This window comes from Polypterus senegalus, chromosome 3 (assembly GCF_016835505.1).
Source record: "Polypterus senegalus isolate Bchr_013 chromosome 3, ASM1683550v1, whole genome shotgun sequence".
NCBI lineage: Eukaryota > Metazoa > Chordata > Cladistia > Polypteriformes > Polypteridae > Polypterus > Polypterus senegalus.
Genome location: NC_053156.1, coordinates 296,256,464 through 296,280,667, shown reverse-complemented (window position 1 = coordinate 296,280,667; position 24,204 = coordinate 296,256,464). Strand labels below are relative to the sequence as shown.

The 24,204-nt window shown below is 44.8% G+C and overlaps 1 protein-coding gene across 1 annotated transcript in view; it reads right to left on the bottom strand.

Moving 5' to 3' along the window:
- The window catches only part of LOC120526326 (retinitis pigmentosa 1-like 1 protein), a 64,379-nt gene that overhangs the window by 23,254 nt on the left and 16,921 nt on the right, over positions 1 to 24,204 (bottom strand). Inside the window, 1 exon segment of the mRNA XM_039749470.1 lies at positions 4,636 to 5,264. Within this exon segment, the coding sequence (XP_039605404.1) occupies positions 4,636 to 5,244 (609 nt within the window). The 5' untranslated portion in view covers positions 5,245 to 5,264.

Genomic DNA, 24,204 nt, shown 5'->3' with positions numbered 1-24,204 from the left:
CCTTACATCAGATGAGACGTAAAATGGAGGTCCTCACTCTCTGTGGTCATAAAAGATCCCTGGATATCCTTGGTAAAGAGTAGGTTCCTGGCTAAGTTGCCCACCACAGCCTAGTCATTCTGGTCTTCTAATCATCCCCCTGTCTCTAAATGGCTAACTACTTATCACCACCTAATAGCTAATGTGTGGCTGGCTACAAAAATGGCTTCCGTTGCATCATCCAGGTGGATTTTACACATTAGTGGTTGGTGAAGAGGCTCCCCATTCACTGAAGTGCTTTGAGTAGTAAGGAAAGTGCTATGGAAATGTAAAGAATTATTATTATTATTATTACTAGTTTGTTCTCAACTCCCACAACTCTCTGCATAAAGAAGTGCTTCCTGGCTTCAGTCGTAAATGCGCTTCCCTTTAATTTCCATTGACGCCTTCCACTGTGTGAATTCACCCTTAAGCTGAAAGAATTCTGATGGATCAACTTTATCGATGCCTTTGAGGATTTTGAATACCTGGACGAGGTCCCCACACAGTCTCCTCAGCTCGATACTCAACAGTTTGAATTCTTTGAGTCTGTCACAGTAGGACATGTCCTTAAGTCCCATGATGCACCTGGTTGATCTCCTCTGCAAAACTTCAAGTGCTGCTATGTCTTTCCTGTACAAGCACAGCAGGTACAGCAGGGGTGCTCGCACTTTTTGGCTTGCGAGCTACTTTTAAAATGACTAGGTCGATATGATCTTAAAAATGCTATATATCTATTGTCACAGATGACCGGGACACTGCCCGGCCGGGACGCCTGGACAGTCGCCGTGTTGGACAATACTTTTACTCAGCCATGAGAGGGCAGCTGCCCGGGACTATTTAGGGGCCACAGGGACGCTCTGCATGAGAGGACGTGGCCACCGCAAGGGGGCGCCTGGACAATTAGAGATGCCTGGATGGCAGCACTTCCGCCACACCAGGAAGTGCTGCCGGAAGTAATTCCAAAGTCACCCGAAGGGCTTACAAGGTGCTTTCCTGACACTTCCGCCACACCAGGAAGTGACTTCAAGGGGAGCACCTGGGGCTCATCCGGGTCATGATAAAAGGGGAAGCCTCCCTCCAGTAGACGAGCCAGAGTTGGGAGGAAGGAGACGAAGCTTGTGAGGAGGAGAGAGGAGGTCAAAAGAGAGAAAGAGAAGGAGAAAGAAGAAGAAGAAGAAGAAGGACGACGACAGTGGAGAGAGTTGGTGATTGAAGGCATTGTGGTGCGGAAAATCTAAATAAAGAAGTGTGTTTTGGACATTCTGGTGTAGGTCTGTCTGTGTCTGGGGGTACGCTTTCCACAATGTGTGTATATATATATATATATATATATATATATATACTGTGGAGGATAGCCGGCCGTTTTTCCCGGCCAATACCCCCAAGCCACCAGGTGGAGCCCTCCCTGCAGCATGGTGGTCCCCAGAAGACCAGCAGGGCATCATGGACAATGGAAATTTTATGCACAGCCCTGCTGGATGCCATGGGGGCCACTAGGGGACGCTGTAGGGAGGAGTAATTTGTTATATGAAGAAAAGAACTTGTACCTGACCCGAAAGTGATTGAGAGTCACATGGACTGGGGATTAGGAACACTTCTGGGTCAGGAGATATAAAAGGACTGTGGGAGCTCCCAGACGGCGAACTGAGCTGGGTGGAAGGGTGGCAACGCATCTGGGAGCTGGAGGATTGATTTATTGTTATTGATTGTGAGTTTATCTGAGTATAGTGGAGGAGAAGGTGTTTTGTACACTGTGGCAATTTAATAAAGTCAACTTGAGGACTTTTACCTGGTGTCTGGAGTCATAGACAGGGGTTCAAGGGAGCAAGAGCGCCCCCTATCTACCACACACACATATATATATATATATATATTTTGTGGCGGGCAGCTGGGGATGGTACCCAGCCAGAACAACCAGGAGGACTGGCGGAGGGCTTGTGCCTCCTCCAGACCACGAGGGGACGACCACCCTGGGTGTGTTGGGGGCCACAGGTACAGGGCTTGGAAGCCCAACCCTGTAGGGGCCTGTGGCGACCTCCAGGGGGCGCCCCGGTGCCTGAAGAACCCTAGACTTTGCCACTTCCGCCACACCAGGAAGTGCTGGGGAGATGAAGACTGGGGGCACCCGGAGGGCTATAATTTATTACGATCAAACAGTTACTCAGTACTTGAGTAGTCTTTTCACCAAATACTTTTTTACTCTTACTTGAGTCATTTTTTGGATGACTACTTTTTACTTCTACTTGAGTAATATTATTTTGAAGTAACGTTACTTTTACTTGAGTACAATTTTTGGCTTCTCTACCCACCTCTGCGTGTACCTTACCTTCACTTAGCTAGCGAATGAGAGAACTGCTTAACGGATTTAGATTGGGTTTTTTTCTGGAATTTGCTTGAACAATACGGTTGATTTTGTGACTTCTCTCATCACGCTAAGTATCATATTTTGCTTGAGGTACCGATTTGTTCGCTCAAATCTGACAGGCTGAGGGGAGGGGAGTGGGGCCCTCCTCACACACGCACCACCCTCCGTTTGAGTCGCTCTACCTCTCGCCACGTGTTGGAGTGCACCTCCCCTCTGCTTAGCTAGCAATATCTGTTTGTTCAGCAGACATTATCATCTACAGATTTTCAAAGAGTTACGTTTGACGTTTTTGAGAGAGAGAGAGAGAGAGAGATCAGAAGTACGTGTGTTTTAGAAGGTACCTGCTGATTGTCAGAGATATCGCAGCCACATGATTTTCTCCCCACGCGGGGGATGCTCTCCGTCAGAGCTGAACACGATCAGATACAGTGCCAACGTTTGACATCGGAGCGTACTAACCTTACATTTTTTTTTAATTGATTTTCAAAGTTTGTCTTGTCTCACTACTACGTGGGCGGAGCCACGGGGGACAGCTGGTAGAAGGATAAAGCTGATGTCATACCCAATGAAAACATAAGAAAGGGTTACAGAGAGAAGGCTTAGGGAAGAGACCACCCTAGAGGACGAGCAGTTTGGTTTTATGCCAGGTAGAGGAACAACTGATGCGTGTGTGAATGAGAGGAAGGACAGAGGAATGGTGAGAATGCAACAAGTAGATCTGGCAAAGGTGGATGAGTTTAAATACTTGGGATCAACAGTAGAAACTAACGGGGAGTGTGGAAGAGAGGAGAAGAAGAGAGTGGAAGCAGAGTGGAGAAGAGTGTCAGGAGTGATTTGTGACAGACGGGTATCAGCAAAGGGAGTGAAAGGGAAGGTCTACAGGACGGTAGTGAGACCAGCTGTGTTATATGGGCTGGAGACGGTGGCACTGCCCAGAAATCAGGAGACAGAGCTGAAGGTGGCAGAGTTAAAGATGCTAAGATTTCCATTGGGTGTGATGAGGATTAGAAATGAGGACATTTAGAGGGTCAGCTCAAGTTGGGAGACAAAGTCAGAGAGGTGAAATTGCGATGGTTTGGACATGTGCAGAGGAGAGATGATGGGTATAATGAGAGAAGGGTGCTAAGGATAGAGCTGCCAGGGAAGAGGAGAAGAGGAAGGCCTAAGAGTAAGTAAATGTAATTCCCCTTAAACAGAAGTCTGCCATGTGCACTTTAATCACGATGTGTGAATTGTTTGACTTGTAATTGTAAACTACAGTATGAAGCAGAGGGGGAAATCAAAGAAGAAATGGGTTGTTGTCCCAAACATTCCGGAGGGTGCTGTAACAGAGACATATGCATTACATGGTGCACAGCAAACGTTAACGCTGAGGTCTACCATTATTATTTAGATTTCAACCTGTCTTAGATGCTTAGTTAATATATTAAAATATTACTGAAATATCAGCATATTAGATGTGTTACCCATCTAAGATGTAATCAACATTGACCTCAGTGTTCACGTTTGCAGTACTCTGTCTGTTGGAATACATTTTGTAATGCATGTAGTAATAAAATGCATTGCATTTTTCATTTTCACAGATGGCGTATTACAACATTTGGAATAATAAAATACATTCTACAAATATGTGTGATGCACCCCTTAAATGGAATGCCATGTTCAATGCATATGTCCCTGTTATATCCATCAAAGCAGTGTTATCTGTTGACATAGAAAATACATTTTATTATTATAAGTGTTTGTGATGCACCATCTGTTGGAATGGTAAATGCATTTTATTACTATAAGTTTTTGTGACGCACCATCTGTTAGAATGGTGAATGTATTTTATTACTATAAGTATTTGTGACGCATCATCTGTTGGAATGGTGAATGTAGTTTATTACTATAAGTGTTTGTGAGGCACCATCTGTTGGAATGGGAAATGCAGTTTATTACTATAAGTGTTTGTGACGCACCATCTGTTGGAATGATAAATGAATTTTATTATAATAATTGTTTGTGACGCTCCATATGTTGGAATGGTAGATGTATTTTATTACTATAAGTTTTTGTGATGCACCATCTGTTGGAATGATAAATGCATTTTATTATTACTATGTTTGTGACGCACCATCTGTTGAAATGACAACGGCATATCAACCAAACATGCACACAGACACTTGTCCTCTTATTGAGGAGGATTAAACATAAAATGAACAGTGTACTGCATGTTAAGGGTAGCGGCTACTCATTCTGTTCCTCACCTTCCTCCCATCCAATGTGTAGAGCTTTCTGATGGGACACTGAAGAAGCTCTGAAATTTCCTCCAGGAAGAACTTGAGGCTGCGGGTTGTCCTCCTGTTGATGATGATGGTTTTTCTGACTGCCGGGTCTGCGTTTTTCAACAGGACGATTCTCCTGTGGTGCTTTTGTGCAGACAAATTCACGTGGGGAGGCTCCTCTGGCTTTGATGGATACCAGCGGCCTGAACCATTCTGACGTCTGCTGGTTGCCTCCACATTGGGGGCCTTGACCTGCCGGCGGTCAGAGCAGAGGTAGCAGCCCCCGTCTTCGAGTTGATCCAGCCTGCTGATGTTGTGTGTTCCCCGGGGGGTGGTGATGGTCCGCACCCCAAAGGGCAGGGGCACTTTGTTGGAGAGGTCATCGAGGAGGGCATCAAAACACTTGAAGCTACGCTTGTGAATGGCCATTCTGACGCCGCGAAACTGTGGGTCACCACTTTTGAGGAATGTGATTTTTTTGGCTGGTGTGGACTCGGTCACGTTGGTAGGAAATTTGCTCATGGGGGGCAGAGGAGGGTCCAAGTCGTGGGGGGTGAGGCCAGCTGGGTAGCCCGAAGAGGCTTTCTGCATCGTTGGTGGATTAGATCATGCTGGAAGACAAGAGCAAAAGAGAGACAAAAATAAATAAATTAGAGAATATCATCCAATTGACCTAAAAAATGACTGGTATGGACCTCGGACATGTTAGTCACGGGATCTCATGAGAGTATTTATAGGAACAGATGAATTTTTAGGAATTTGATTTGCAGGAACAGCTGAATGCACTCAACCCAGCAGCCTGTGCAAAACAGATTATGGATAGGAAGTCCAGAAGTTTGAAGTAAAACCCTAAGACAGGATCCCCAATATAAACTATGGTGTCGATTGTGACAGATGGCAGGCAGCTCAACCCGGCTGGGATGCCCTGAGGATGGAAGGATGGGGAGAGGACAGCAGCTTTTGGAGACTGCATCCCCAAAACGCTAGATGGCAGCTCACTTGGAATGTAATGGTGCCCCGGATTCCTGAAGGGGCATCCTGGGACTTGGAGTGCAATTGCTCAGCCCTGTTGGGTACCGTGGGTCCCACCAGGGGGAGATGTAACAGGACCAAAGGAGCCATGACTCATTCATAGCTCAGGAAAAGCCAGTTCTCCACCTGGCCCGGAAGTGCTAGCAAGTCACGTGGACGGATGGGTAGAAGCACTTCTGGGTCAAGGACTATATAAAGAACTGTTGGAGATCCAGCAAGCGAGCCGGAAGTCAGGAAGAGTGGAGGAAAGAGTGTTGTGGTGATTTATTGTTTATTTATTTGTTTATGTTGGCTGTAGTGCTTAAAATGCACTTTGAAGAAGGAAGAAGAATTAAAAGATCTTTTTTGTGCCTTTACCCTTTGTCTGCGTATCTGTCTATTGGGTTTAAGGGGGCGACGGCGACCCCTAGCGTTCACACAATCCATTCACTTTCTAACTTTCTAATCACTGAACACTATGCCGAACGTGTCTTACAGATGAGTTCCAATGTTCTCACGGTTTCAGTTAATGCACAATGGTAGGTGAAAAGATTCATCCAGAGTTAGTGAGGGAGTGCATTTTGCCCAACAAAGCCCACCAGTCCTTGCCACCTTCTTCTACTTCTTTCAGCTGCTCCTGTTAGGGGTTGCCACTGCAGATCATCTTCTTCCATCTCTTCATGTCCTCCTCATCTTGCTTTGTCACCCCGATCACCTGCATGTCCTCTCTCAGCACATCCATAAACCTTCTCTTAGGCCTTCCTCTTCTCCTCTTGCCTGGCAGCTCTATCCTTAGCACCCTTCTCCCAGTTTACCCAGCATCTCCTCTGCACACGTCCAAACCAATCTCGCCTCTCTGACTTTGTCTCCAAACCATCCAGCCTGAGCTTACCCTCTAATGTATATCAACCTTCCTTCTCTCCATCATGTCGGCTAACTCTCTCCCCTTACCAGTCATACTGCCAACATTCAAAGTTCCTACCCTCAGTTCCATTCTCTTTACTTTCCCCTCATCTTCTTCTCCTTCTTCAGCCAACAGTTGCCCCATTTCTGCCAGCACCCTGTTGGCTACCAGTACCGGTGGCGGCCGTTGTTAATCCGGGACTCGACCGATCTGGAATGGAAATCTGTATTGTTGTCCACATGTTCAGTCAGTCAGTTAGTCAGTCATTACCCAACCCGCTATATCCCAACACAGGGTCACGGGGGTCTGCTGGAGTCAATCCCAGCCAACACAGGGCGCAAGGCAGGAACAAATCCCCGGGCAGGGCGCCAGCCCACCGTAGTGTCTGCATGTTGATCTGACAAAATTTGACCCCGATGCCCTTCCTGACGTAACCCTCCCCATTTATCTGGGCTTGGGATCGGCACGAAGAAACACACTGGTTTGTGCATCTCCTGTGGCTGGGGTTCCTTGCCACCTAATTCCTCCAAAACAACATCAAGTTGAATTATGAAAGCCCCCTAAAGTCCACCACACTATTTGGTCGCTTACTCCATGTATCTGTGGTTCTCTGCATGAGGAAAAACTCCCTAATGTTTGTGCCTTTAAAAAGTTTCCAATTGTGTCCCCGTGTCCTTGATGAACTGCTTTATAAGGCAAATAAGACTAATGACTGCAAAGTGAATCACAGGATGTATGAGAACACGAGGGCAACCATTAAGAAGGATATCAGGGTGGAGAGGAATAGAGCAGATAAGGCGAAAGACGACCCAAAGAGATTCTTTCAGCATTTTAGTATTAAACGAACAGACAAGGAGGAGATGAAGTGCATCAGGAATAGTAAAGGGGAGTTGAAAGACACAGACGGTGAAATAGCGGATGCCCTAAACATTTTTCTGAGGTGTTCACAAGTGAGCAAGTGGATAACCTCAGAGGAGCAACAGGGACTACTAAGGCCGGGTTTCTACTTCACGCGACGCGACGCATGCTCCAACGGACGCTCCTGCTACACAAGCATTGTAGTGTTCATACTTGCGCGCATACTTTACGTAAATCTGGAGGAACCCACCAGGTGGCAGTGCGAGATTTCTTCACGGTGAGAACAGGTTCGGCTTCTCTGTGTTGTGAACTGCCTATGTAGTCGCTGAAAGTCGGGAACGACAAAGAAACGGAAAATCCAATATAAAATAAAATAGCAATTTCTTTATTCTTGGTGAGTTGGAGAGACTGGCGCCGCCGCCAACCTCCGGCTCAGTGCCACTGGATGGTCAGAACAGAACGTCTGCCAATATAAGAGAAAATTCCTCTCTTATATTACCTAGCTTATTCATTAGCCAAAAAGAAAATATCATGACAGTTCATTTTGAGGTCATACATAGATTGCTTTAAGTTACGTTTACATCCTGATTATTACATGCAAGAGTGCACAGAATTTCTTATCCAAATAAAGAGCTATTAGGGCGCTCACGTCCCTAAGAAGTACGCTGTTATCAGCACACACGCACATACACACATAAGACCAGTTTAAAGCAGTTTCTTATAGTCAGCATTTTCTCATAAAAGAATGCAAGTTATCTAATAATTCTGTGCACAAGCGTAATTCTTTTCTACCTAAACGAAGAACAAATCATATAGAAGTAAAAATCATATAGCACTCTGCAGCATGATTAATACAAAATATAGTCCTCGGTATTTGTAAGGTAACTACTTATAATCATTACAGTTAATAATGTTTTTATCTTTCCCACCTAGAACACCCATTAAATTCCGATGACACCTTACCGCAATATCTCTGAAAATGAAGTTTATTGATTAAACCCATCAGTCCAGGGATGTGTCCATTCCAGCAAGCATTGGGCACGAGTGAGAAACAATCCCTGGACGAGGCCTCCGCTCATCGCACTCGCATACACTGGAGTCATTTTAGCGGCACCAAATCCCCAAAACTGCATATCTTTGGAAGGAAACTGGAGCACAGTGTGGAATCCAAGCAGGGGATACCAGCGATGTGACTCCCTGCAAGACAGCAGTGCTACCGCTCTGCCACCATGTCACTCCCCATGTGTGTAATTATTAACAGTATTCAATATATAAATGAAATTAATGATTTATCTGTACAATGTAACATACACACTTTAATGCATTACATCATGAAAGTGATATCTAATATATACACTCACCTAAAGGATTATTAGGAACACCTGTTCAATTTCTCATGAATGCAATTATCTAATCAACCAATCACATGGCAGTTGCTTCAATGCATTTAGGGGTGTGGTCCTGGTCAAGACAATCTCCTGAACTCCAAACTGAATGTCAGAATGGGAAAGAAAGGTGATTTAAGCAATTTTGAGCGTGGCATGGTTGTTGGTGCCAGACGGGCCGGTCTGAGTATTTCACAATCTGCTCAGTTACTGGGATTTTCACGCACAACCATTTCTAGGGTTTACAAAGAATGGTGTGAAAAGGGAAAACATCCAGTATGCGGCAGTCCTGTGGGCGAAAATGCCTTGTTGATGCTAGAGGTCAGAGGAGAATGAATGGGCCGACTGATTCAAGCTGATAGAAGAGCAACTTTGACTGAAATAACCACTGCTACAACCGAGGTATGCAGCAAAGCATTTGTGAAGCCACAACACGCACAACCTTGAGGCGGATGGGCTACAACAGCAGAAGACCCCACCGGGTACCACTCATCTCCACTACAAATAGGAAAAAGAGGCTACAATTTGCACGAGCTCACCAAAATTGGACAGTTGAAGACTGGAAAAATGTTGCCTGGTCTGATGAGTCTCGATTTCTGTTGAGACATTCAAATGGTAGAGTCAGAATTTGGCGTAAACAGAATGAGAACATGGATCCATCATGCCTTGTTACCACTGTGCAGGCTGGTGGTGGTGGTGTAATGGTGTGGGGATGTTTTCTTGGCACACTTTAGGCCCCTTAGTGCCAATTGGGCATCGTTTAAATGCCACGGGCTACCTGAGCATTGTTTCTGACCATGTCCATCCCTTCATGACCACCATGTACCCATCCTCTGATGGCTACTTCCAGCAGGATAATGCACCATGTCACAAAGCTCGAATCATTTCAAATTGGTTTCTTGAACATGACAATGAGTTCACTGTACTAAAATGGCCCCCACAGTCACCAGATCTCAACCCAATAGAGCATCTTTGGGATGTGGTGGAACGGGAGCTTCGTGCCCTGGATGTGCATCCCACAAATCTCCATCAACTGCAAGATGCTATCCTATCAATATGGGCCAACATTTCTAAAGAATGCTTTCAGCACCTTGTTGAATCAATGCCACGTAGAATTAAGGCAGTTCTGAAGGCGAAAGGGGGTCAAACACCGTATTAGTATGGTGGTCCTAATAATCCATTAGGTGAGTGTATAAAGCAGAGTCGATGTATGTGTGTATGTATGTTTGTTTGCCAAACCATACAAATCTGCACCGGGTGTCCGATCGCCACCAAACTGGGCATGGATATCCTTTGTGAGCAGGAGAAGGTCGTGAGTATGTTTGTTTCAGAAAAATGTTCGTGGTGAACCGCAGGGCAACTTTTCACCAACACAACATTCGGCGCATGTCATCGAGCTTAAGATGGCCGCACATTGTAACAGAAGTTCACCGTGGTGCCATCTAGTGGTAGCTTTGGTCTCTGTGCATTGCGCTTTACCCATGTTTCTTTAAATTGCTAAGAGATGGCGGAAGTGTCCATGTATGAGAAGGCCGACCATATACATGGAATTACTAAACGCCGCATGACCAGCACCATCATATGCCAACATCTCCGCCACACTACAAGTGGCACTGCTGTGGAGTGAAGTAATGAATAATGTGCTGCTTGGGATTGTACAAACTACTGTACGCTCTGAACCAGATCCCGGGGGATTACATTTCATAGTGTCAGGGATGCCAGGGGCAACGACCCAACCGGGATGCCTTGAGGGACCGGAAAAGGGTCTACGCCCGCCATGGATCACATGGGGGCCACCATCCTGGTTGGTATTGTGTCAACAATAGTGAGCAGAACCATCTCAGATTGAAATGGCTCCACTAGCAGCCCAGGTGGTTTGGATCAAGTAGTGCGTTCTGTTGAAGTTAAGAAGAGACTTGGTTAGAGATGGCAAAGTCACATGTTTGAGACAGAATGGACAGGAGAGAGAGAGTGAGCTGTAACTATCTATTTCAATTGGATCAAGTGTGGGCATCTTGAGAATAGGACTTATTCGAGCCTATTTGAGGACCACAGGGAAGAGAGGGCCCAGCACTGATCCTTGGGGTACCCCCATGCTTGCTTAATGCAACCTTGACATCTCTCCATTTCAGTACACACTGCAGGATATGCCCAAGAGGTAGGACTCAAACCACCTGAGGGCAGTCTCAGTGATGCCGAGGTCAGATATAGTGGCATGGAGGATCTGATGACTGACTGTGTCAAAACGAGAGGAAATATTTATAATGGTGAGGACACATGACATGTTGGTAGCTCTAGACAGCTGGAATGTGTCAACAATAGTGAGTAGAACATCTCCACTTGCAGCCTGACCTGTTAGGATGAAGCTAAAAAGTGTCTTGTTGGCATAGTCAAGTGTTTTAAACAGAAGGGAACTGTGGGCATCTCAAGAATAAGAGTTATTAGAGCCTATCTGAGGATCACAGAGAACTGAGGGCCCAGTACTGACCCTTGGGGCACCCCCATGCTTACCTAATGCACCCTTGACATATCTCCATGTCAGGACACACAGTATGATCTGCCCTAGGGGTAGGCCTCAGATCACTTGAGATGATGGCATGGAGGATCTGATAGTTTACTGCATCAAAAGAAGAAGAAAGAACTACAAGGATGAGGACAGATGACAAGTTGGTAGCTCTAGCTAGCTGTAAGGTGTCAACAATAGTGAGCAGAACCATCTCAGACTGAAATCGCCCCTCTTGAAGCCTGACTGGTTAGGATCAAGTAGTGTGTTCTGTCGAAGCTAGAGAAGAGACTTGGTTAGAGATGGCAGAGGCAAGTATTTCAGACGGAAAAGAGAGGACAGAGAGAGAGAGTGGGCTGTAACTACCAACCTAAATTGGGTCAAGTGCGGGTATCTCGAGAGCAGCAGTTATTAGAGCCTACTTGAGGATCATAGGGAAGAGAGGGCCCAGCACTGATCCTTGGGGCACCCTCATGTTCATCTAATGCAGCCTAGGATCTGCCCAAGAGGTTTTAATCAGGCCTCCTGAGGGCAGTCCCAGTGATGCCAAGGTCAGAGAGGGTGACTAAGGGGAATCTAATGATTGACTCTGTCAAAGGAAAAGGATCAATCTAGCAGGATGAGGACAGAACTTAATGAACTTATGAAGTTTAAAGGAGGAATTATGTGAGGTGTGTGGTGAAATGGTGACACTAAAATGTCCCACTCTGGGAGTACATACTGTATGCCCTGTGATAGACTGGCATTCCATCCAGGTTTGTTCTCCTGCCTCTTCCAGCGTGTTGATAGAACAGGATCCAGCTCCCCAGAGCCCTGAACTGAATAAGTAAGTTAAGAGGGGTGGACAAATGGTGTGATAAGTAAGGCATGATGGCACAGTGTTGAAAGCTGCTGCCTCACACCACCAGAGTTCCGGGCTCACTCCCTGCGTCAGTGCGGCTTTTTCTGAAAGTGCTCTCATTTTTTGACCCTCGATGCCAGAGAGGTGGGCAAAGCACGTTTTCCTTTTTTCCTCATGGCTCTGCCACCTCGTGACATGGAGGTGAGCAGATAGTCAAGCTTAACTTTATGTAAATGAGAACTCGGGGAGATCTCCAAGCCCTTGCTGACCTGCCCTCCTTTGCAAGAGCTAAAGTGATTTACAGCTTAGGTGCTAATTTTGATTGAGGATTAGACAGGAAGTCACAGTCAATGGTGCACCTTCAGCGCTGCCTCCTTTAATGACATTCAGCAAATGCTTGGCCATGTTTGCAAGCAGAAGTGCTTTAATTACACCGTTAGGCAAGCTGGGTCATGTGGGGGAAACCCAAGACCTCAGCTGGATCGCAGAAAGTACTAGAAATGAGCTAACAGCCTTTAGCCAAATTTAGCTGTGAAGGTTTTGAAATTGAACACCCGATCATTTTTACCCCACTTATCCGGTTCATTGGCTTCAGTTCCCTGCGGATGTTCAAACTGCTGGCTTTTAAACTGACGCCAATTCTCAGAATTACAACTGAACAAATAATTTATGACGTGTCAAGAGACCCCTAAATAACCTAATGCTTTTTAAGTTTGTAGAAGCAGCCATACGGTCTCTTTTTCATATAGCGCCTTTCAGAGCATACCATCACCGAGAATGAGCAATAAAGCAACCGAGTATATGCAAATTAGCAAATACATGCAAGGGATGTGTGTGAGCCACATCGAGAGACAAACCAATCTATCTATCCATCCATCCATCCATCCATTATTCAACACGCTATATCCTAACACAGGGTCACAGGGGTCTGCTGGAGCCAATCCCAGCCAGAACAGAGTGTAAGGCAGGAACAAACCCGGGCAGGGCACCAGACCACCACAGGGCACACACACCAACAAACCAATCTATTAATATAAAAATCTATTTATCTATGGAGCATACCAGAAAGCACAACATGTAACATTATAAATGACAAAAAGAAACGAAGGGCGTTAAAATACATGATGAGCCTACAAAATGAAGGCAGGTATACAAATCACAACAGACAATAAAGGCAAAAATAATCTGTGCAATCTTTACATGTCTCAGCTGGGGTTTCTTCCTTGGCTGAGGTTCAAATTTATGTTTTTCTATATTTACAGTATATAGCGCTATACTCACTACTCAATGCTCTTTACATAGAGAGTGGGGAGCCTCTTCAATCACCATCAATGTGCAGCATCCACCTGGATGACGCCACGGCAGCCATTTTGTTCTTGCACCAATATGCTCACTGCACACTAGCTATTTGGTGGTGAAGGAGTGAGAGAGATAGTTGGCCAGTTAGGAACAGGGGATGATTAACAGTGCTGTGGAGTCAGAGTCGGACTTGGAGTTGGAGTCATGAAATTGTGGACTTGGGGTCTAAGTCATGGAGTCAGAGTCAGACTCAGAGTCGTGGAGTTGTGGATTCAGAGTCAAAAGTCAAAGTCAGAGTCACAATAGAAGTTGTTGACTTGTGGAACTTTGGAGGCCAAGTCCTGGATGCAGAGTCTGAGTTGTAAAGTCAGAGCTAAATTCAGAGTTAGAGGCGGAGTCATGGAGATGTGGAGTTGGAGTCAGAGTCAAAGGTCAGAGTCAGAATAGGAGTCGTTCAGTCACGTAACGTTGGATTCGGAGTCTTGGATTCAGAGTCGGAGTTGTGGAGTCAGAGTCAAAGGTCAAAGTCAGAGTCAAAATAGAAGTTGTAGATTTGTGGAGCTTTGGAGGCTGAGTCCTGGAGGCAGAGTAGGTGTTGTAACGTCAGAGTCAGAGTCGGATTCGGAGCTAAAATCAGAGTTAGAGGTGGAGTCAGAGTTGTGGAGTCGGAATCAAAGGTCAGAGTCAGAGTCGTGGAATTTTATGGAGTCAGAGCTAAAGTCAGAGTCACAATAGGAGTTGTGGAGTTGTGGAGCTTTAGAGGCAGAGACCTGAAGTCAGAGTCGGAGTTGCCAAGTCAGAGTCGGAGCTAAAATCAGAATTAGACGTGGAGTCATGGAGTTGTAGATTCAGAGTCAGAGTTGCGGATCAGAGTCAGAATAGGAGTCGTCCAGTCATGGAGCATTGGATTCGGAGTCTTGGAGTTAGAGTCCTGGATTCAGAGTCGGAGTTGAGGAGTCAGAGTCAGGGTCATGGAGAAGGAGTCGGAGTTGTGCAGTCAGAGTTAAAGGTCAAAGTCAGAGTCACAATAGGAGTCGTGGAGTTGTGGAGCTTTGGAGTCAGAGTCATGGAATCAGAGTCAGTGTCGGAGTTGGAGCTAAAAACAGAATTAGAGGCGGAGTCATAGAGTTGTGGAGTAGGAATCAGAGTTGTGCAGTCAGAGTCAAAGGTCAGTGTCAGAGTAGGAGTCATGCAGTCGTGGAGCATTGGATTGAGAGTCTTGGAGTCAAAATCCTGGATTCAAAGTCAGATTTGAGGAGTCAGAGTCATAGTCATGGAGTTGGAGTTGTGGAGTTGTGGACTTGGGGTCTGAGTCATGGAGTTGTGGAGTAGGAGTCTGAGTCATGGAGTTGGAGTTGTGGAGTCAAAGTCAAAGGTCAGAGTCAGAGTCGTGGAGTTTCATGGAGTCAGAGTCAGAGCTAAAGTGGGAGTCAGAGGAGGAGTCATGGAGTTGTGGAGTCCTGGATTCAGAGTTGGAGTTTAGGAGTCAGAGTCAGAGTAATGGAGTCAGAATCAGAGTCGTGGAGTCAACGTTAGGCTGTCAGAATTGAACTTGTGGAGTCGGAGTCAGAATCCTGAAATCGGAGTCCGGGGTAATTATTGGGTCATTGAGTTGGGGTCAGAGTCGGTACATTTTTAATGTAAATTGTAATATAATGTGTTAAAATTCACAATTTCACACATACTAATTTAATTAAACTATTTTTTTTTAATATTGTTAAAAATAGAGCGCCTTTATAAAATTGGTAACTGTTATTTAATGTTACTCAGTGTTTGTAACTTCTTTAATAAATAATATAAAATAATGGCATCAGTACATTCTTTAAACACAAACTTTAACAGGTTAGGGTGCTAAAAAATCACCTGATGATTCACGTTGGCAGTGGTGAAATGCTTCGTATCTTGTATGGTGTGTGCTTTCAATAAATAAAGTAAATACACAAGAACTACAAAGAGGAGTTGGCGGCGCCACTAATTGAGGTATTGGGGTCACAAGATTGTGTACCAGTTCCACAGCCTTTGGTGGCATGGATGACCAGGCCATTGCCGCAGTCCTACTTACTGTAAATGGACTACAAATCCCAGCAGCCCCTCTAGTGCTCTGCCATTGGGCGGCTTTGGATTTGCACAGGGGTTGCTGGGAAAAAAAGATGGTTAGGTGCTAAGAGAAGACAAAAGACGAATTTGGATTGTCTGTGCCTATTTGTTTTTACACTTCACCCTCATCACCCTCACCAACAAAACCACCTTGGATTTCAGTTTTTCTGGATTTATGTTCTTGTCCGTGTTCTTGCTCGTGTGATTTCTTGTTGATTGGAATACGTCTTCGTCATGGGGGTGCTCCCAATTATTACAAATCTGCATGTAACAACTGGAACACGGTAGGACAATCCTCTTCATAACATTCAGGAAGCTCTTCAGATGGCATATCAGTTTGTTTTTTGTTACCATGAGTGTTCATCGTTTGCCCTTCTGTGCTCAGTGCTTCATCGGGTGTCATTTGTCTTTGTGTTTATTAAACGGGGGGGTATGGATGGGCTTTTGCATGTGCTTTGTTTGCTAAATAATTGTTTTTTATTGCCTTTTTTATTTGTTTAAAATTCTCTTTATTAACAATTCACTTGTGCCGTTGTTTTATGTGTCTTTGTATGCGAGTGTGGGTGAGCCGGGTCATAGCTCAGTGTGTTCCTGGGGTCCCTGAAATAAAATAAGTAAATAGGATGGAGTGAATGTTAGTGTTATGTAACTGCTACAATGGTGGATGATTTAGCCTGGGCATCAGGAAACACCCTACTCTTTGCGAAGGAACCCAGGGATTTTAATGACCACAGAGAGTCAGGACCTCAGTTTTATGTCTCATCCAACAGACTACATCATATTTATAGCATGTGGTGGACAGCTGGGGGTCCTGCCCAGCCAGGATGCCTGGAAGGACAAGGAGAGGAACAATACCTCCCCTGGGCCACGAAAGGGCAACCACCCTGGTCTGCATGGGGGCCGCGGGAACAGAGCTTGGAAGCTCATCCCTGTTGGGGCCCATGGCCACCCAGGGGGACCTGGACAATTATGGAGCCCTGGATGGCAGCACTTCCTGGTGTGGCGGAAGAAGAGTCCAGGTACGCCCAGAGCGCTTCTGGGTGCAAAAGCAGCACTTCTGCCACACCAGGAAGTGCTGTCAGAAGAAGATCAGGAAGCACCAGGAGCACATCCGGGGCAGGATAAAAGGGGCCGCCTCACTCCATTCGAGGAGCCGGAGTCAGGAGGGAGAAGATGAAGCTTGCGAGAGAGGAGTGGAGGGCAGAACTGAGCTTTGTGAATTTGTGGTGGCATAGTGTGTGTGTGCAACTGTTCTAATAAAGAGTGTGTGTTTTTGGGACATCTGGATTCCATGTCTGTCTGTTGCTGGGCGGATCTTTCACAAGCAAGTGTCCCCATCATTCCAGTGGGGCATTGGGATCCACATTCCACATGCAGGAAAATTAATGGAAGGAATTATTAAGGATAAGATTGAGCACACCTGGCAAGGACAGAAGTTATTAGGAACAGTCATCATGAGGTCAGAAGAGGGAGGTCGTGTTTTACTAACAGGCTGGAATTCTGTGAGGAGGCAACAAAAGGATACAAGCAGAGTGGAGCAGATGAGATTATTTATCAGGACTTTCAGAAAGCATTTGATAAGGTGCCACATGAGAGGGTGGGCATCAAACTAAAAGAAGTGGGAGTTCAGGGTCATGTTTTTAGATGGGTGAAGAATTGGCTCAGACACAGGAAGCAGAGGGTGATGGTGTGAGGAACCAAATCAGAATTGGGTGACGTTAAGAGTGTTGACCAGCAGGGGGCAGTGCTATTTTTAATAAATATAAATGATTTAGATAGGAATATAAGTAACAAGCTGGTTAAGACTGCAGATGATACCAAGAAGGGTGGATTAGCAGATAATTTGCAATCCGTTATATCATCACAGAAGGACTTGGATAGCAGACAGGCTTGGGCAGATTTGTGGCAAATGAAATTTAATGTCAGTAAATGTAAAGAATTACACATAGGAAGTCAAAATGTGAGAATACACAATGGACAGTCAGAAAATCGAGAGCCCACCTTATGAGAAGGATTTAGGAGTCATAAACTCTAAGCTATCGACTTCCAGACAGTGTTCAGAAGCCATTAAGAAGGCTCACAGAATTTTAGGTTATATAGCGCCTTGATGTGTGGAGTACAAGTCACTGGAGGTTCTGCTCAAGTCTTTATAACTCACTGGTGAGGCCTCATCTGGAGTACTGTGTGCAGTTTTGATCTCCAGGCTACAAAAAGGACATAACAGCACTAGAGAAGGTCCAGAGAAGAGCGACTGGGCTGTTTAGAGGACTACAAGGGATGAGTTAGGAGGAAAGATGAAAAGAGCTGAGCCTTTTCAGTTTAAGAAAAAGAAGATTAAGAGGAGACATGATTGAAGTGTTTAAAATGATGAAGGGAATTAGTCCAGTAGATCAAGATGGTGACTTTAAAATGAGTTCATCAAGAACACGGGGACACAGTTGGAAACTTGTTAAGATAAAATTTTGCACAAACCTTAGGACGTATTTTTTTACACAAAGAATGATAGTCACTTGGAATAAGTGACCAAGTAGTGTGGTAGACAGTAAGACGTTAGGGATTTTCAAAACTCGACTTGATATTTTTTTGGTAGAAATACTGTAGGTGGATAGGACTGGCGAGCTTTGTTGGGCCGAATGGCCTGTTCTCGTCCAGAGTGTTCAGACCACAGGGTAAGCGCCCCCTGCTGGCCTCACCAACATCTCTTCTGGTAGCAATTCAAGCTTTTCCTAAATGGTCTCCTATCCAAGCACCGGCTGGTCCCAAGCATGCTTAGCTTCAGGCTGTGTCAGAATAAACTTCTGTAATGGGCAGCCAGGATTCTTACCCAGCTGGAACACCTCTGTAACAGAAGGACCTGGGGAAGGGGCTAGCAGAGGGTAATCCTTCCCCTGGCACAACAGAGGGCAAGGCTTCCTACAGTGCCATGGAGCAAGGAGGTTCAACCCTGCTGGAACCCATGACCACCACCAGGGGGCATACGGAGAATGGCTGAGCCCTCCTCTGCAGGGCAGCCGGAAGGAGATCATGGATCAGCTGGAGCACTTCCGGGTGCTCTATAAAAGGGGACAGCTGGCAAAACTCGGAAAGCCAAAGTTGGAAGGTGGAGGACGAAGCTCGAGGGAGGAGTGGAGGCAGAAGAGACAAGGAGAGAAAGGAACTGCGTGCTGTGTGGTGTTTTACTCTGAGAGCTGGAAACTGTAAATAAAGCCTGTGTAGTGCTGGGACTTGTGCCTCTGTGTCTGGTGAGTCGGTCAGGCTTCACACTGCCTAAAGTCAGTGCCCGCTCAAGATGCCCCAAAACACAGATAAAGCACAAAGTATTTTGAAACCAAACTCACCAATGTTTACTGCAGGAAGAATCATAATCCAGTATTTGTTGGTGGGATAAATAACACAAATCCTCAAATAAAAAAAAAAAAGGCGTCCTGAAGAGGTAAACAATTCATAAAAACAATATGCAGTAATCAAACTAAACAAAATTCTTGTATCAAATAAAAAAAGGACAAATTTAATCTCTTTATTATAAAAAAAAAAAACTTGTGACGAAACTTTTTTCCGCGGGACGAGACGTGATCTTTTAAAGAGAGACAGAGAGACACTTTCACTTCCCGCGAGACGGACAAGTCACGTCATACTTACAACCTTCAGACGCAAGTCCCGTGATATGCAGGCAGAGCAGGTTGGAGATAATAAAAGTAGGAAAATTTCAAAAGTCTCCAAAAATGAGAGTAAAGATCGCAAGCAATCTGAAAATATTACTCGGGGGTAAAGAGATCGGATATTCAGGCGCTGTACAGGCTTTAAAACATTCACAGCTCCGCACGAAATGCAGATCACGCGACACAACGGCAGCAGCAAGCTGACAGCTTCTTGAGCAAAGAGGAGGTGAACAAAACACCTGTTACCTGTTTCCCAACGCATCATCGTTTAAGAGGGGTTTCGGAGGAGCGGCCGCATCTCCATGGGATCCGCTCAGTCCCCCTCTTCATAACGCTGGCATGGGGTGGTAGGGGTTTGGGTTGGGTAGGCAAGCCAATTGAAGATCACGTGTGAGAGCAGCAGCAGCAGCGCGCCAGTAGCCACTCGAGCAAAAATGTATTTGTTTCACATTGTATCACCGTTTAAGTGGGGTTTCGGAGAGGCGGCTGCTGGCAGGGGGAACGGGGTTGGCGAGCCAAGTGAGCAGGGGGTGCAGCCCTCTAGTAAATTACTAAAAACATTCATGCTTGGTAGTTAAAGGCAAGAGCTCATAACAGGCCCATAGTTCAAAGCTGCCAAAAAAGATAATGGTAGAAAGATAAAGGTCAGATAATGGCTCTGTCACCCCAGTGCTGAAGCTCTCCCAAAATCTATGAGGCACCCTGGCTTAACAAAGTTGAAAAATGCCATTAATACAGCCAAGAGTTTCAAAAGGGGGGCTCTGTAATTCGCACAATAGTGACAACTAAGTCCCCCCCACTGACTGATGAACCAAAGGCACAGGGGGCTTGTTAAAGCAGTTCCTACACACTGACCTAAACAAGCAAGGGGCGCATACCATTCTGAAGGAAGAGGGGGGGTCCTGACCCATATTCTCATTTTATTCCTACACATAAATTAACTTAACTACATTTCACAAATCCCAGGGGATTACTTCTCAACTTTTAAACAACAACAAAACACAAAATCTACAAACAAGTAAAGTAAAACGTCTACCATCCCTGCAGTGTGACTGCTCTCCCCCTTTCCTGTTTCATTACACTCAACTGTTGCAAAATCAACTGCAGGCGAGACAGAGTCAGCCACCTGAGGCATTCTGAGGCCCATGAGATGACGCCCCTGTCAGGCCTGCCCGGGGCATCTCTTTGACTCCGCCCACTTCCCAGGAGCCACACCCCTCATGTCAATTTCAATCCCTTTCAGCTCCTCCTCTCAAACCTGTGGATTTGGTAGTTTAGAGGCCTGTGTATTCGGCATTTCTTAAACTTCTAAACTATCAGGGTCTCTCAGTTCTTCATCCAAAACAAAACCACAGAATGGATGTGTCTTTTGTCATTGGCTTTATATACAGTATATACAGGGTGATCCAGATCTAATTATGCAATTTTCATTACGCTATAAGTTTATTACATAGAAAATCCCGGACCATCAGGAAGTGTGCGAACTGACGACATGAAGAATCCTCTTTGTGCCGAACTGGAATCTTCCCCACGTAAATTAAAGTCATCCAGATGATCTGGATCTGCATAATTCGATCTGGACCACCCTGTATAGATTGTCACACACGTGCGCTTAGGAGGCAGTCAACAAGCCCAAAGGTGAGTGAAACATCATGAGACGAGGGGATGATATGCGGCAACGGTGCCTCTCTCTCTTTCTTTCCATCAGACAAAAGGAAGAAAAATAACAACGAGCTGACGAATTCCAAAGATGGCCGCCGAAAATGTCACGTCCATCAAACCCAGATGATGTCACTTCCAACCCTTTCATATGACATTACTTCCGGCTCCTCCCGATGACATCGTTACCGTTACCACATCACTTCCGATCCACCTTTGATGACATCACATCCATCCCACAGCTTCGATGTCATCTCCTGCCAACTCACTTCCCATCTCCATTTTGTTTGTCTGCATATAAATGGCATATTTTCGTGTAAAGGATATCAAACATGATATATGTCTTTAATTGCAAAAGAAGTATTTTCTTTGTCCTATGGACATTATACGGGGACGGGCACCAAACCTTTTTACTTGTGGAAGCCTCTTATTGCATAAGTAGATTTATCACTATATATATATATATATATATATATATATATATACAGTGGAACCTCGGTTTGCGAGCATAATTCATTCCGGAAACGTGTTCGCAGTCCAAAGCATTCGTATATCAAAGTGAATTTCCCCATAAGAAATAATGGGAACTGATGATTCGTTCCACAACCTAAAACTATTAATATAAAAAAGATTAATACAAAATATAAAGTAAAAATACATATAACAAATTAAACTGCACTTTACCTTTGAAAAGAATCATGGCTGGTGTGAGTGAGTTTCTAAATTCTTATGGGATTCCACCCAACGGGATGACATGCAGAACGTCCCAAAGCAATCGCAGTCTCCCAGCGCTGTAACAGTTCGCCGTATAAACATATCCAAAAAGATCGTGGATATGCAGACGGAGAATAGGAGATGATTGCCCTCAAGAGAAGAGAAGAGAGAAAGACGTGCGAAAGAGAAGAACCATCAGCTCAGCTGTGATCATGTGACGCTCGGCAGAAAAAGCGTATACGAACTACTCGTATTGCAAGACGTCGCTCGTTTATCAAGTCAAAATTTATTAAAAAATTTAGCTCGTCTTGCAAAACACTCGTAAACCAAGTTACTCGTAAACAGAGGTTCCACTGTATACAGTATACTGCTGAAAAAGTAAAGGAACACATCAGATCTGAATAGGAAAAAACCCTGCTGGCTCTCTCTACTGCTATGAACTGATATGGTGATGTGTGAGGAACAAAAGGATGGAAATGAAAATGATCAGCCGACAGAGAGGGGGCTGAACTCAAAGACACCCCAAAAATCAAAGGGAACAAAATGATTCAGGCAGGCGAGTCCGTTTGGCTGAAATTTCATTGCAGCAAATCCAAAGCGTACTCCCTGTTGTGGGGCATCCAGTAAATTTAGTCTTGATACAAACCATAAATTAATTGATAACCAAAAAACAAGGTGTATAATTAGACCAAGGGATAAAACCAGACACTCCACCAGGGGCATCTGTAATAGAAATTTAATTCAAATTAAAACAAAAAATATATCAGCAGTTCAGAATGAACCATGCAGTTTTAAATGCTGTTTATTGAACATTCGCTCTCTTGGCACTAAAGCTGTTTTGGTAAATGATATTATATTAAGTACAAAATCTGATCTGTGTCTTCTTACTGAAACCTGGCTTAGTAAATATGACACTGTCCCCTAGCTGAGGCGTCACCAGATGGATACTCGTTCCTTCATAAGTCTAGAGATTCTGGTCGAGGAGGAGGCCTTGGAATAATTCATTGTAACAAAATGCAAATCACTTCTAAAAATTTAGGCAACTTTACATCCTTTGAGGCATTCATTTTAAATATTAAAACAGGTTCCAACACAATTATAGTGCTAGTCTACAGACCACCAGGGCCATATTCATTGTTCATGACTGAATTTAGCAACCTTCTGTCTGATTTGGCTATAAATTATGATCACGTAGTTCTGATGGGGGATTTTAATGTACACATTGATGTGGAAACTGACACTTTTAGCAAATGTTTTACTTATTTGTTAAATTCAGTAGGATTTTGTCAGATTGTCAAAGGTTCAACTCATAATCATAACCACACATTAGATTTAATTATAACTTACAAAGTTGAAATTCAAAATTTGAATATTACTCCATTAAATGTTGTTAATTTCGATCACTTCTTAATTACATTTGATTTAGTTCTGCCCATGCCAGCGCACTCGCAGATTAAAACAAAGACAGTGCGACATCTAGATTGTAATTCTGCTTCAAAATTTATAGATACCTTGAGTAAGTCGAGTGTAATTGTGGAAAACCATTTAGATCAGTTAACATCAAATGTAAACGTGGAAAACAATTTAGATCAGCTAATATCACATTATAATGTGACCTTGAGAGATGCTCTGGACACAGTGGCTCCCCTAAAAACAAAAGGGCATCATTGAGCTCCTGGACAGTCTGAGGCATTGGATGGACCGAAACATAATGTCCCACCCAGAGGTGTTCTATTGGATTGAGGTCAGGCGAGTGAGCGGAGGAGCCAGTCGATGGTATAAATTCCTTCATCTTCTCGCCACATGAGGCCGGCCATTGTCGTGCACCAGGAGGAACCCAGGAGCCACTGCACCAGCACAGGGTCTGACAATGGGTCCAAGGATTTCATCGTGATACCTAATGGCAGTCAAGGTGCCGTTGTCTAGCCTGAAGATGTCTGTGCGTCCCTCCATGGATATGCCTTCTCCGAAGTCCACTGACAGGCCAATAAACAGGCTCAGGTCCCCATCACCAGGGGCCTCATTCCGCGCTCACATTGCGATGTATAAAAACTAAACTTGGCATAAAGCGCCACACACATTTCCACGGTAGCTCGTACCTGTCGTACGCAAGTTCTCTGCTCGGTTTTAAAAACTGATGGCACCCAGCATCAAAGCAGTGCTACTGTTCCTGGCTGGTTTCCTTTTCTTATTTAGATTCACATCCCTGACGCGGCTTTATCATATACACTGAGATTAACTGCATATTGTTTATGAGTTTAAGGCATCTGATTGTAATTAGCCTGTAACAATATAATGGTCCACAGAATGGCCAAACTATTCCAAATACCATAACTGCTTTAGCGTTGTTACTCTCACTGCATCACTCAGAGTATTTATATCACTGTGTCTGAGTGTGAATCACAGGAGTACAGCAGCTGATCAGAAAGAGAATTATCGGTATACAGCATCAAGCACACGCTGCCTCAGCCATGCACACAGTCTATTTGAACTGCTCTCATACGACAAACACTTCAGAGCCTTTCCTGTACGGACCTCGCGGTTCACAAACAGTTTCATCCCAAGAGATCTAAACGCACTCAATCAGTCCATCAAGTGCTCCTTGTAGAACTGTGTGTACT